Raw genomic sequence first — 13,377 nt, 5'->3', positions numbered from 1 at the left:
GTATGGTGGATAACCAATTAAATCTCTCAAATTTGATTATTTGAAATTTAGCTCTTCTACTTTGATTATTTGATTATTTGAAATCTCTCAAATTTTATTATTTGAAATTTAGCTCGTCTGCTTTGAAAAGGGGAGTCACCTTGACCCTTGTATGATCAAACAGTTAGAATATTCGAACTGCAAGAGGGCATTCCCCATCAAATAGAATCCCTGCCGCATAAATGGTTTAGGTAAATTATAAAGAACCCAATTCCAATGGCGAGAATACCTGCCACATAAATGGTTTAGGTAAATCATAAAGAACCCAGTTTCAATGGCTAAAGCCCCGATGCATCGTGGTTGCAATATATCGGGATGTATTTGAGCAAACCTCTCTACTGCCAACCATGATGCAGCGCCCATGACACATCTTAGATGGACCCAAGAAAAGATGTAGATCAAATTTGTCTTTATTGTACATGCAGCGCTTATCTATGGTAACTGGGATAACTGATATGGTGGGCTACTAATTAGATGACCCATTGGCCAAAACCATTGGGATAGACGTCCAACTTCCCCAGTTACTGTACATGACGGATGCTATTTATCCACGTGATTTTTTTTTTTTTTAAAATTTTTCATCCAACCATCCATTTACAGACCCACTAGACCATCGGTCCTCTGATTCACTTACCAAGTAGAACTGTGAGTCATGGGTACCCAGAACGACGGGTCCCTGATGGACTGATGAACCTGACCCAATTTAAACAGGTCTGTCCTATTATTTGTCAAATTGGCATGATGTGTCTCTGGATCAATGGTTTGGACTGTCCAAGTGACCCAATGTAACTAGGACCATTATAACTTAACAGTGCTCTGAGAGCACTAAAGCATCTCTCTTATTGAGAGAGAGAGGTAGCATAAAAAAATCTTCCTTGACAGAGATGGCAGTAGTGAGAGATTTCACACACCTCCACCTCCTCTTCCTTCTCTTCACCTGCATGGCTTTGCATGGCAATTGCATTGGAGTGAACTGGGGGAAGATGGCATCCCATCGCCTTCCTGATGAGATGATCGTTGACATGCTGATAGACAATGGCTTCAAGAAGGTGAAGCTGTTCGATGCTGATGAGAACACCATGAGAGCTTTGATGGGGCGCAACATTGAGGTTATGGTAGCCATACCAAACTTCATGTTGCAGGATATGAGCGATGATCCCGGCATGGCTGCTGATTGGGTTGAAGAGAATGTGACCAGATATAGTCATCCTGGAGGCGTAAACATCAAGTTGAGTAAACGATTCTTCTTCATCTGATGATTGTACTGTGATCTTGGTCTTCTTTTCTGTAATCTGGTAGCTTTACTGCTTCTGTTTGTTGGGTTTCTTTTGTTGTGATTGTTTTGATCTTGCTTTTTCCCGGATTGAGAAATCGTTGTTGATAATGGTTTGATGGGTTTCTTTTGTTCTTGTTCTTTCTTGAATTGAGGTTTTCTGTTCGTTTCTTGGTCTCTCTTGAATCAGGAAATTGTTCTTGTTCTGGTTCTTTTGTTTTGAATTGGGCTCCTTATGATGGCTGTGTTCTTATTCTTTCTTGAATTGATTTTGTTCTCGTTGTTGATAATGGTTTTTATGGTTTCTTTGTTTTGATTCTAGGGATCTTGTTCTTTCCTGGATTTGAGGAATTCTTTTCTTATTCTTGTTTCTTGGTCTTTCTTGAATTGAGATTTAGTTTTGTTCGTGGTTGTGAACCAGGCTGCTTTTTGAATGTTCCCTCCTTTGTTCTACCAGTTGTGATCTTCTGTCTCAAATTAAGATCTTAATGTTGTGTTATTTTTTGTTAGTCCTCGAATTGAGATTTGGTTCTTGTTCTCTCCATTCTAAATTGAGCTTATTCTTTAATGTGTTTAATGGTTTCTTTCGTTTGGATTGTCTGTGTTCTTCTTCTTGCTTGAATTGAGCTTTTGCCGTTCCCTTGAATATATTTTTTACACCTCCAAAACTGAATTTTATGTTGGTTGTTTTAATTTCAAATCAGGTTTGTTTCAATTTTGTTTTCTCACATTTCATTTGTCTCAGTGTTGAGAAGGGTTTTCTTTCTCTTCTTCATGGATTTAAAAAATAAATTTAAACTCTGTTTTCCTTCTAATTTTCTTGAAATTGCTTCCTTTATTTGGTCGTTGTTAACCTTCTTAGACAATGCCTGGCTGTGTGCTTCTTTCACATGGCAGAAATTCAAGTTAAATGTTTCAGAGGTTCTCTTTCTCCTTCTCTTTCATCTTTCCTGATTATAACTATTCATTCAGTCCTTAAGCTATCTGATATTGATTCAGAAGGTGAAAATCTCATCTGAGTTGGTTCAGCTTATGTAACTGATGTCAAGCTCACCATGACTCAATTCCAGCACAGCAGAGTCAATTGTCTGCCTAGTTGAAGTGGAGTCCATAGTTTTCTGTATTCTTTTTAAACTTTTTATCTGAGCTTGTTGATTTCATAACTCAAGGGACTGCCTGAAGTGGCAAGTTGCATGAACCACCTCGCTGACTTTGGGTTCTGAGATCCTGATATTTTGAAATCTAGGTGAAAATCAAATCAATAGCTGAACAATCCATTTTGCAGATATGTTGCTGTTGGCAATGAGCCTTTCCTAAAGACCTACAACGACACTTTCTTGAACGTCACGATGCCGGCCTTGCAAAACATTCAGCAAGCACTTGACAAGGCTAAGTTAGGGACCCGGATAAAAGCCACCGTCCCCTTCAATTCCGATATCTACAATTCTCCAGTGTTGAACCCAGTCCCATCAGCTGGCGACTTCCGGCCAGAGATCCGCGACCTCACGATTCAAATAATTCAATTCCTCTCAGAAAATGATGCGCCATTCACCGTCAACATCTACCCCTTCCTCAGCCTCTATGGTAATGATTACTTCCCCATGGACTTCGCCTTCTTTGACGGCAATGACAAGCCTGTCAAGGATGGAGACATCATCTACAACAACGTGTTCGATGCAAACCTTGATACCCTCATCTGGGCCTTGAAAAAAGCGGGCTATCCAGACGTGCCCATCATCATAGGAGAAGTTGGGTGGCCCACAGATGGCGACAAGAACGCAAACACCAAGAATGCCAAGAGATTCAACCAGGGATTGATTCGCCATGTCTTAAGTGATGAAGGGACCCCGATGAGGAGAGGGAAGATCAATGTCTATCTGTTTGGTCTGATAGATGAGAATGCAAAGAGCATTGCACCGGGCAACTTCGAGAGGCACTGGGGGATATTTGAATTCGACGGGAAGCCCAAGTATGAATTAGATCCATCTGGCCACAATGAAAACAAAGCTTTAGTTGGGGCAGAAGCTGTGGAGTACCAATCTAGAAGGTGGTGTGTTCTGGACCCAGCTCAGATTGATCTTACAATCTCTACAAGCTTATTAAAAGAGCACATCGCATTTGCTTGCGAACACTCTGATTGCACCGCACTGGGTTACGGGTCTTCTTGTAACCACCTGGGGCTCCACGGCAATGCTTCCTATGCTTTCAATATGTACTATCAGATGAGGAACCAGCAGGATATCGATTGTGTATTTTCTGAACTGGCAATAGTGACTGATCAGGATCCGACAGATGGGACTTGTTGGTTTCCAATAATGGTTACATATAATTCATCAATGGCTATGCAAAGGTTGATCCATGAGTTATCGGCAGTGTTAGGGGCACTGACTGTGTTCTTGCTGCTGATGAATGGGGAGGAATTTGGATTTGGTAACTGATGAGAGGACTTCAGACAAGCGTATCAACATTGGCAAATCTGTAGTGATATCAATCCTCACCATGTATTATTAGGTGGGTCATTGTTTCCTAGATGTTTGTTTCCTACGCAAGCATGCTTTTGTTAAAAATGTGTAAGCTTTTAGCTAGAAATGCATACGCTTTTAGTTAGGCATGTGTAAGTTACGGACAATGGCATATGAGTAAAATTTCAGCGTGGACTAGCTTTTGTATCACTCTTGTTTTGTTTGTTTTTGCTTTTGTTTTTTTTTGTTTTTTGTTTTTTGTTTTTCGTTCTTTTTTTTTTTTTTTTTTTCAGTTTAAGGTGATGTTCTTGGATACTTTGAAATGTGTAGTTTTGACCCTTATCTAACATTCTGATTTTAAGTAAAAAGGGCATGGTTCTGTTGTATCAACGTCAGAGCTGGATACAATAGTATGAAACATATTGCTGTTATTTGAAACAACCTGAACATCAGTGTGCTGACACATCATGGACTCTGAATGTTAGATAACTCTCAGCAAGCTACAAAACGAAGTTGAATGCAGCTTAAGGACTATTGACTTTCAAGGTAACTATGAAACGGTTAAAAAATAAAAAAATAAAAAAAATCCCTAGTGCAATGTATCTCCATGAATAGGAGACTTGCGATGATTCAGCATGCAGTTGCTAGAGGGGAGACTTGCTATCAAGTCCTGATGATGTACTAATTGTAATCCAGAAAAAGAAAAGAAAAAGAAAAATGGCAGATGTCCAACCAGATAATGATCTCATATTTAAATGCTTGATGACGGAAGTCATGATGTACGGAATGTAATCCAGATAAAGAAAAGAAAAAAAGAAAAACAGCAGATGTCTAACCAGATAAATGAGCTCATATTTAAATGCTTGATGTCAGAAACAAATCCAATAGTTACGATCAGTGTAGAATATATAGAAAAGAAAAGGAAAGAAAATGTTCCCTGCTCCTTGTAAGCTGTTGTTGTTTGGCTATGTGACATGCCTCTAAGCTTCGTTGTATGGTCTTGGTTTCTTCTTCTTCTTTTCTCCAAATGACGTTTTCTTCATACTCATATTCCTTTTTTTTTTTTTTTTTTTTTTTGGGGGGGGGGGTCCTTTCTTATTTCATCATCATCTTCTTCTTCAAAATGGGTCCCATGGTTCTCATGGTTCTCCGCCAATTGGAGAACAACTGGGTCCCATGGTTCTCCGCCAATTGGAGCTCATGGAGCAGCTAATCCAGCAATCCCATGGATTTCCAAACTGGACTCTTCCATAAATCCATCTGATTTTCCTCCCAAGTCCATGAAAATTCAGTTCTCAGCATGTTCATGAAAGTAGGATCCATACCCAGGGGAAAAAAAAAAAAACTGAGAACGACTCAGCTGAGAAATCGAGTGAAGTCAATTGTTCATCCAAAAGAGTTTCCACAAAACTGGAACTTGGGCTCAGTACTTGAGCCCAGCCAAACCGAGTTCAGTTGGCTGTGTTCCTTGTTATTTTGAAAATGAAATGATCACCTGATATAGTTCTCTCCATCTCTCTCTAGCAAAGGCCAGACTCTTTAGTTTTCCAACCTTGTCATTTTTTTATCAAGTGTTTTTCATTTCATCACGTGTCCATTAACAGTGCCTGACTGATACTGATTCAGAAAGTGAAAAGTTCAGGAGGTAACTCAGCTGGTGCTTGTCTGAGTCTGCTTGGTTCAAAGAATTGGTGAGTCAAGTTCCTTAAGACTCGACACTGATTCAAGCTGGCTAGGATAAGTCAATCGCTTGCTCACCAGCCAAGCACTCAACTGACTTTTCCCAGCCAGAATCGAACTTCTTAGTTTTCCAAGCATTTCCCTTGAAATTTCTCTGAATTTCAACTGAAAAGTGAGTAAGCACCTGAATCTCTGAGTTGTGTGAATGAACTTGTTAAGCCAGGTACCAAGGCTATCGGGCATAGGAACAGGGATCAGACCCATTTCAATCCTTGAGATATCTAATCCAATTTCTCTCAGAAACTGTTGGCTCTAAGGATTTAACCAAGGATGGCTCTAAAATGTTTTGAGTGAAGGAAACCGATAAGAAGAGGAATAGGCTCAGTTAGATTGATGAAAATGTGAAAGAATGCTGTGCCTGGCAACTTGGAAAAGCAGTAAGGGAATCTTTGATGTAGGCATGAAACCGAATTATGATATAGAATTATAGGTCCTTGAAAATTAACTGTCCAATCAGTGCAGAAAGGTGTAGAATACTTACCAAGAAGGTGGTTTGTACCGAATCCAGCTACAGTTGCTCTCAGAAATATGCCTGGTCACTCGTGCATCCTCTGACTGCAGTGCTTTCGTTATGTACCTTGGTATGCTTTCAATATGTTTTTATCAGGTGGGAACCCAAGCAGTGGCCATATTATTTCCGGTGATAGGAAGAAATGATAAAAGCTCTGAGTTATTAATGAGATTCTTGGGGATGGGAATAGCTGAAGTTGGTTCTCATCTCAACAGCCATTCAATTATGAGATACAACCAGACAGTGCATTATCAGGTGGGATACAGGTTTTCCTCATTCTGTAGCTTTTATTGCCTCCCGTCAAAATGGTGACATTGTTAGAAGATGATCTGTTGAAGAAATCAATACAAGCACACAACAATACACAACCTCATGCAATAACCAACAACAGATGCATAACTGGATGAAACAAGGCAGTGTTTCAACATCTAATATCTTTTTTTTTTTTTTTTGACAAATACCCTCAATACAAGAAACATGAAAAGAATAAGAGAATACAGTCTCCCTGTTAGCTCTTCAATTTTGCCCTACATGGGAGGAATGTTGTCCATATGCCAAATGAAGTTTACTAATAGATAGCCTCAATTACAAAGGAACAGTATGCAGTGCTGATGATTATATCTTAGTTATCAAGCACTCTTATCTCTCTACATGTGTACATGTGTACAAGATCCGGACCCATTAATCTGTTGGGTTGTACCCTAGATTGCATCCCACCAGTTGGATGATCCTTTGCCCTAGATTTGAGGGCTTGTAATGGTTACAAATGGACAGTTAAAAAAGAGTCTAACCAATGGTAAATACTCAATTGGCAGCTAGAACCACCTCACCATTGTGATTTTTGAGGCATCACCCATGCAGAGTACGACCCATCTAATGAATGATCCAAATTTCTTGCATGTGTGCCGCATGTAATAAGATAGAGTGACTGATAGCTAAGATATAAGCATTCAGCACTAGATCCTCTCTCATCATAATAAATAGTTAATGGCATGTGAGAAAGACATACAAAATCGGTAACTATTTCCAATACTAAAATGCTGAGTAAAAGATATACAAAATCGGTAACTATTTCCAATACTAAAATGCTGAGTAAAAGATGTACAAAATCGGTAACTATTTCCAATACTAAAATGCTGAGTAAAAGATGTACAAAATCGGTAACTATTTCCAATACTAAAATGCTGAGTAAAAGATAATGCTTAGCCTGAAGACAATTCTTTCCTGAATTTTTCCCAAACCTCAGGACCCTTTGGGTGACGATTCACAAAACGTAATATAAATGTCTTATCTGAACATGCAAGGACTGTACTTAAAGCCAATGCAGGACTCACCATTCCTTCGTCCTTGAGCCAGTTATACATTAAATACCTCAGTTTGACCCTCTCAATTGTATATGACACATATAAAGGAAATGCTACTAATGACTCTAACGGGTAACTGACACAGTTTACAAGAAAACTGATCTTCTTCTCGATCAAATCTCTTGACTGGTTCAGAATCTGTGGGGTGACCTTGATCATGTTAGAAGCATCATTCCATTTCAATCCAGCATTCACAAGACAATCAAATCTCTCTTGTAGTTCGACACTTTTCCCTCGACAGACCTTTAGCGCCCTTTTCATCTCGTCTGAGTTCTCGGCAAAACCCAAACTCATAAAGAATGCTGTCTTCTGCATCAATGATATTTGATCCTTGTTGGATTTAGGCAAACGGCTAATCTTTGATCCCAAAACCCAATTCTTCAACTGGTTGGGATCCTCCTTTATTATTCCGCACAAACGTTTCTTCCCAACATTCAATTTTGCAAACAAGCTGTTAGGCTTCTTCAAAGAACACGAACCCAATACTTGTGGGTGAGAACGGACAATGTTTCCAATCTCTTCAGCCTCCATTTCAATCTCAATCATAAACTTCAAACCTTGCCGCAAATTCTCGACGAAACTACTGACTTGAACACAAGGGAATTGCAAAAACAAGCCCATGATCTCTTTCATCGTAACACTCAGTTTCAAGAGCAGCCCAATCAGAGAATATGTTGTACTCCCTGAACCATCTAACAAAAACCCAGAATTCCTTATTAAAATCCCTCCGAGTTCTTCCTTACTATACCCCATTTGACTTAAAAAATGCAATGTTCCAAGCATTTTGTTCCAGTCATATGAATTCTTTTCGGAAAAATGCCCCAAAATCCGATCATAATCAATTCCCAAACTCTTCAGTTCCAGTAATATCTTAACAAACTCTGTATTAACATCACCAATCAAAAGAGAAGGGCTCGAAACGATGAGCTTGATAGTACTAGCTTTGCTCAGACCCAGTTTTTCATAAGCCTGGATTTTTGAGCCCAACACTCCACCCTCATACCTGAAAACCTCTGCTGCTTCCTTATAAATCCTACCAACCTTGCTACGTGGAATTCCGTAGTTACACAGGACATGAACATTCGTAAGCAAGGGATTGCTGAGATATATTGAATCACATGGCAGAAGCGCAGATACCTCGAACGGTTCCAAACCCAAGCTCTCAAAGAAAGCCTCGAATTCGTTGATGGGGTGGAATTGAAGGAACCTGGCTAATGCCTGCCTGGTTTCTTTCTCGTTTTCGATATTTTTGATAAGCTTTCTGAGGAAAATTGGCGAATTCATGCTCATGTGCTCAGCGTCGAAGAAATTCAAACCTTTGGTGCAGTGGAAGTAGTCCAATAGAGCAGCTTGCGCTTCGGTTCGGTGAGTATTGGAGTTTCGGCTTACGGTTTGGGAACCGGGTGTTGGGCCCACCTCCGAAAGTGCATGTTGTGAACTGAAAAGAGATATAGTGATGTAACAAAATGGGATTTTTACAGGGTAGAAAGCTCTACAGCGTTCAGAAAAAGGGGATTTTGATGGTTTTAGATGTTTTTCTGTAGAAATTGACAAAACCCATTTGAGAATGGATGATGTTTTGGATATCTGGAAATTGGTCATGGCCATTTTCGTGAGATTTGCAGAAGAGAGATGGATAGAGAAGGAAAAGCTCTAGCCGTTGGATTTGAAATTCTTACCTTAGATTTTTATGGGTTTTTTTTTTTTTCAATTTCCCTTCCGTTGGAAAATCTGGAGAGGTATGAACAATCTGATTCTTGATTCTGTGATTGAATGCCCCTCCCCTCCTTCCCTTTCTTCTTCTTCTTCTGAGTAGCCATTACTGTCTTGGCTCTGGCGCAAAAGGTCTTTTCTAACAAAGAAAGGGTTTTGGTAGGGGCATTCTGGTCATTCGAAAAGATAAGGGGACCGTCCATCCCTGATATCTGCTATCTGGCAAGTTCCGTTCGTGAACTGGAATCGACTATAATCCCTGTTTTACGCAGCACGTGAAACACCCAACTTTATGGGTCCCACCATGCTGTACAAGTAAAATCTACTCCGTTCATCATGTTCCATCGCCAGTGCTACAATGTAACAACAAAACTCAACCAGATCCACAACTCAGGCGAGTCACACCACGGGGAACAATGGGGATGGGATGCCAACCATAGATTCGACTATGGGGCCACCATTGTGTTTATTTTTTAGTCAAATCGATTAATGAGATATTGCTGTCACGTTCCAAAATTTGAATACCCGAATAAAGTCTTCGGGGCACGAATACCAAAGTTCGTGAGTTATAATATAGTGACTTTATTACAATTCAGTTGATTCAATCAAATTTAATAAATATTCACCGTCATCTAAAAGAAAATATAGCTGAAATGTTTATTAAATTCAACTCTTTTAATAATTTTCCTTTCGACATCAAAATTTGAATATAAGCTAAACCTAAATAACTATAAAAAAAAAAAAAACCTGAATTGAATTAAAACTAAATCTAATTTTCTAGAAAATAAAGCTAATGGTAGAGGCTCGTCTGCTCATAGTATTCCATCTCAACACCTGTACATTTTTTTAGTAGGATGAACATAACAGCCCATTAGGGTCATTTTTTACTCAAAATTTAACATGTTCAGATAATATCAATTTTATAACAATGAATGAAACAGAATACAGATAATGAAATTTAACAACAGAATTGTGAAAATGCGATGCATGTGATATTTCCATGAATACTCATAATATTTATATAATTTCTTACGACATCGTACCTAAGTAGATGGTCACGTTGCATTATCGCCCACGCACTGGTACCTCATGGTGATGAATCTATTTATACGTTAGTTGGTCAGACTACTGCTTCAGTTATACCTTTGACGTATGTCCACGCATACAATTGTACTCATACGCCGTATACAACGGAGACTCCAAATGATCCAGTGGGTTATAGGGTCTTTCACTCAAGGGACACGATTGCCCTACTTGCTGGCTTTAGGCTCTCTCACCCAAGGGACACGATTATCCTACTTACTAATTTAGGGTCTTTCACCCAAGGGACACGATTGCCCTACTTACTTATGTTACATTCAACATATTAAAATTGATGCTCAATGAATGGTAGACATACATGTAAGATGAATAATTATTTTACAATCAAATATCAATAATATAATTCTAATTAATAGTTCTAGATTTAAATTTTGTTGAAATTTTAATAATTCAAATACTTAAATAAAATATTATTTTACTATTATTTAATTTAGGAATTTCTGTGAAATAATATACAAGAAATTTTAGTTTCAATGCCAAAATTTTAAAATTTTTCTTAAACTTAAGTTCATTTAAATTAAATTTAATTAATTCTTTAAAATTTTAGAATTAAAATTTGGATTTAATCTTTACAGAAACAAAAATATTATACTGATTTCTATAATATAACATTAATAATGTAATTATATTATTATTTAATAATCTAAGTTAATCTATCTTAAGATTTTTTATCTAATTATTTTAAATCTAAATTCAAAATTTTATTATTATTTATTTTTATATCTAAATTTAATAAGTTTAAGAAAGTTATTAATTTGGACTTTGGATATTATTATTATTATTATTTTTTACATTCAAATTTTAAATTATTTTTATAATTAATTCTAAGTATTATAAATTATTGGAATTTAAATTTTGGTCGCACCCAAACTTGAATATATATATATATATATATATATATATATATATATATATATATATATATATATATATATATATATATATATATATAAATTCGGGAAAAAAAAAAAAAATAAATTTAATAACTAGCATACTCATTAATTAAAAATATTTTAAAATTAATTCAAAATTTACTAATTTAAATAAATTCATAAATTAATTTGAATTTAATCTATTTTTTTTATAATTTACTTTCACATTAATTAATTTTTTAAAATTTAGAAATAATTCATATTTAATTTTTAATCTTAACAAAAATTTAAGAATTAATAAATTAAAATATAAACTTAGATAAATTATTTATTTTATTCTATGAATTTATTTTGTTTTATTTATATATAAATATATATAAAAATTATTTTAGCATTAAATATTAGAAATATATAAAATAGAAATTCATAAATGAGTAGGATTCCCTACATAAAAATTCAACTAACAATAATATTTCTATCAAAATTTTGGATTAAATAAGCATAATAAATAACTGAAAATGATAAATTTCAGGATAAGATCACCTACCTTAAAAGTCTGATGATCCGGCCCCGCTTTAATCTCTCTCTTTTGATTTACGAAGCTCTCTTTCTCTCTCTTTCTCTCTATTTTTGATTTAATTGTTTCCTTCGTTTCTTCTCTTTTTTATTTTTATTTTATTATTTTATTTTTTTATAAAGGGGTGCGTAATGGAACGGAAGAGTGGGGATTATCGGACGGTTTCGGCGCCCATTATCGTACGAAAAGGAAGGAAGAATGGAGAAAGTGATTTAGTCGGCGTGCGGAAGATATTTTTATTTTTATTTTAAAATTTTTAATTTTTAGATGTGGTGGGTCCTACTAACAATGACATAAATCTACTTCGTCCATCATCTCGGCTTGCCCAAGAGAAGATATAAGACAAAAAATGAGGCTTATCTAAAACTCAGGTGGGCCACACGGAAGCGGACGGTGGGGTTAGTTCCCAAAAAAAATGGGTTGTTACATTCCACTCCCCTTAACAAAAATTTCGTCTCCGAAATTTAACATACCTATCATATAAAGAGATGGGGGTATTTCTCTCAGATTTCATCTTCTCGCTCCCATGAAGCTTCGTCCTCACCATGATGCCCCCATTGAACCTTCACGAGTGGTATTGATCTTGTTCGAAGTACTTGCTCCTTCCTGTCGAGGATGCGAATTGGTTGCTCTATGTATGAAACGTCCTCTCGGATTTCCAGCGGCTCCCAGTCAATGATATGCGATGCATCTTTCTCGTACTTCCGAAGCATAGATACATTAAATACGTCGTGGACGCCAAAAAGTTGATAAGGTAAGGCTAGTCTATACGCTACGAGGCCTACTTTCTGCGAGATCTCAAATGGTCCAATGTAGCGTGGTGCCAATTTTCATTTCTTCCCAAATCGAGTAACTCCTTTCATCGGGGATACCTTTAGGAACACATGGTCTCCTATGGCGAACTCCAAGTTCTTTCGGCGATTGTCAGCGCTGCTCTTCTGGCGACTCTGAGCGGTACGTAGACGTTCTTTAATGATGACAATCTTCTCGGATGTCTCTTGCACTAGTTCTGGTCTCAACAGTGTTCTTTCACCCACTTCGGTCCAACAACTTGATTATTTGTAGGGTCTTCTGTATAAAGCTTTGAATGACGCCATGCTAATACTGGACTGGAAACTATTGTTGTAGGCGAATTCTACTAAATAGAGGTGGTCGTCCCAATTTCCCTTAAAGCTAAGAATGCAGCTGCGAAGCATGTATTCGAGGATTTGATTTACCCACTCCGTTTGTCCGTCTGTTTGCGGATGAAAAGCCGTGCTGTAGTTTAGTGTCGTTCCCAATGCCTTTTAAAGACTCTTCCAAAAGTGTGATGTAAACCTGGGGTCTCGATTGGATACTATGGACATAGGAATACCGCGAAGCCTAACGATCTCCTTGATATACTATTTGCTTAACTCGTCTAGGATTGAAGAAATACGTATAGGAATGAAGCGTGCTGACTTTGTTAGCCTATCCACGCTCACCCATATCGCATCATGATGATGGCTTGTTTTCGGTAGTCCGACAATAAAATCCATCAATAAGTGCTCTCACTTTCACTCTATGACCTGTAACGGTTGTAAAAGTCCTGACGGCTTCTGATGCTTTGCTTTAACCTGCTGACAAGTAAGACACCTTACAACGTAGTTGGCTATCTCCTTCTTCATATTCCTCCACCAATATTGACGTCATACATCACGGTACATCTTGATTCCTCCTGGGTGGATGGTGAATTTTGTGCGATGC

At 37.4% G+C, this 13,377-nt stretch overlaps 2 protein-coding genes across 2 annotated transcripts; one reads left to right on the top strand and one right to left on the bottom strand.

The window, feature by feature from the left end:
* The first annotated feature begins 203 nt into the window (after nucleotides 1-203).
* Nucleotides 204-4,189, top strand: LOC131220031 (glucan endo-1,3-beta-glucosidase 8-like). Its single transcript, XM_058215011.1, has 2 exons — nucleotides 204-1,267; nucleotides 2,598-4,189. Exons 1-2 carry the CDS (start codon nucleotides 924-926, stop codon nucleotides 3,748-3,750), a joined length of 1,497 nt encoding a protein of 498 aa, XP_058070994.1. The 5' UTR covers nucleotides 204-923; the 3' UTR covers nucleotides 3,751-4,189.
* A 2,356-nt stretch (nucleotides 4,190-6,545) lies between these two features.
* On the bottom strand, nucleotides 6,546-9,282 carry LOC131219996 (transcription termination factor MTEF18, mitochondrial-like). The gene is made up of 2 exons (XM_058214978.1): nucleotides 7,191-9,282; nucleotides 6,546-7,045 (listed from the first exon to the last, which is right to left on the bottom strand). Exon 1 carries the CDS (start codon nucleotides 8,995-8,997, stop codon nucleotides 7,228-7,230), a length of 1,770 nt encoding a protein of 589 aa, XP_058070961.1. The 5' UTR covers nucleotides 8,998-9,282; the 3' UTR covers nucleotides 6,546-7,045; nucleotides 7,191-7,227.
* Between the last annotated feature and the right edge of the window lie 4,095 nt (nucleotides 9,283-13,377).

Source organism: Magnolia sinica, chromosome 1 (genome assembly GCF_029962835.1).
Source record: "Magnolia sinica isolate HGM2019 chromosome 1, MsV1, whole genome shotgun sequence".
Taxonomy (NCBI): Eukaryota; Viridiplantae; Streptophyta; class Magnoliopsida; order Magnoliales; family Magnoliaceae; genus Magnolia; species Magnolia sinica.
This window is presented reverse-complemented; position numbering and strand designations above follow the sequence as displayed.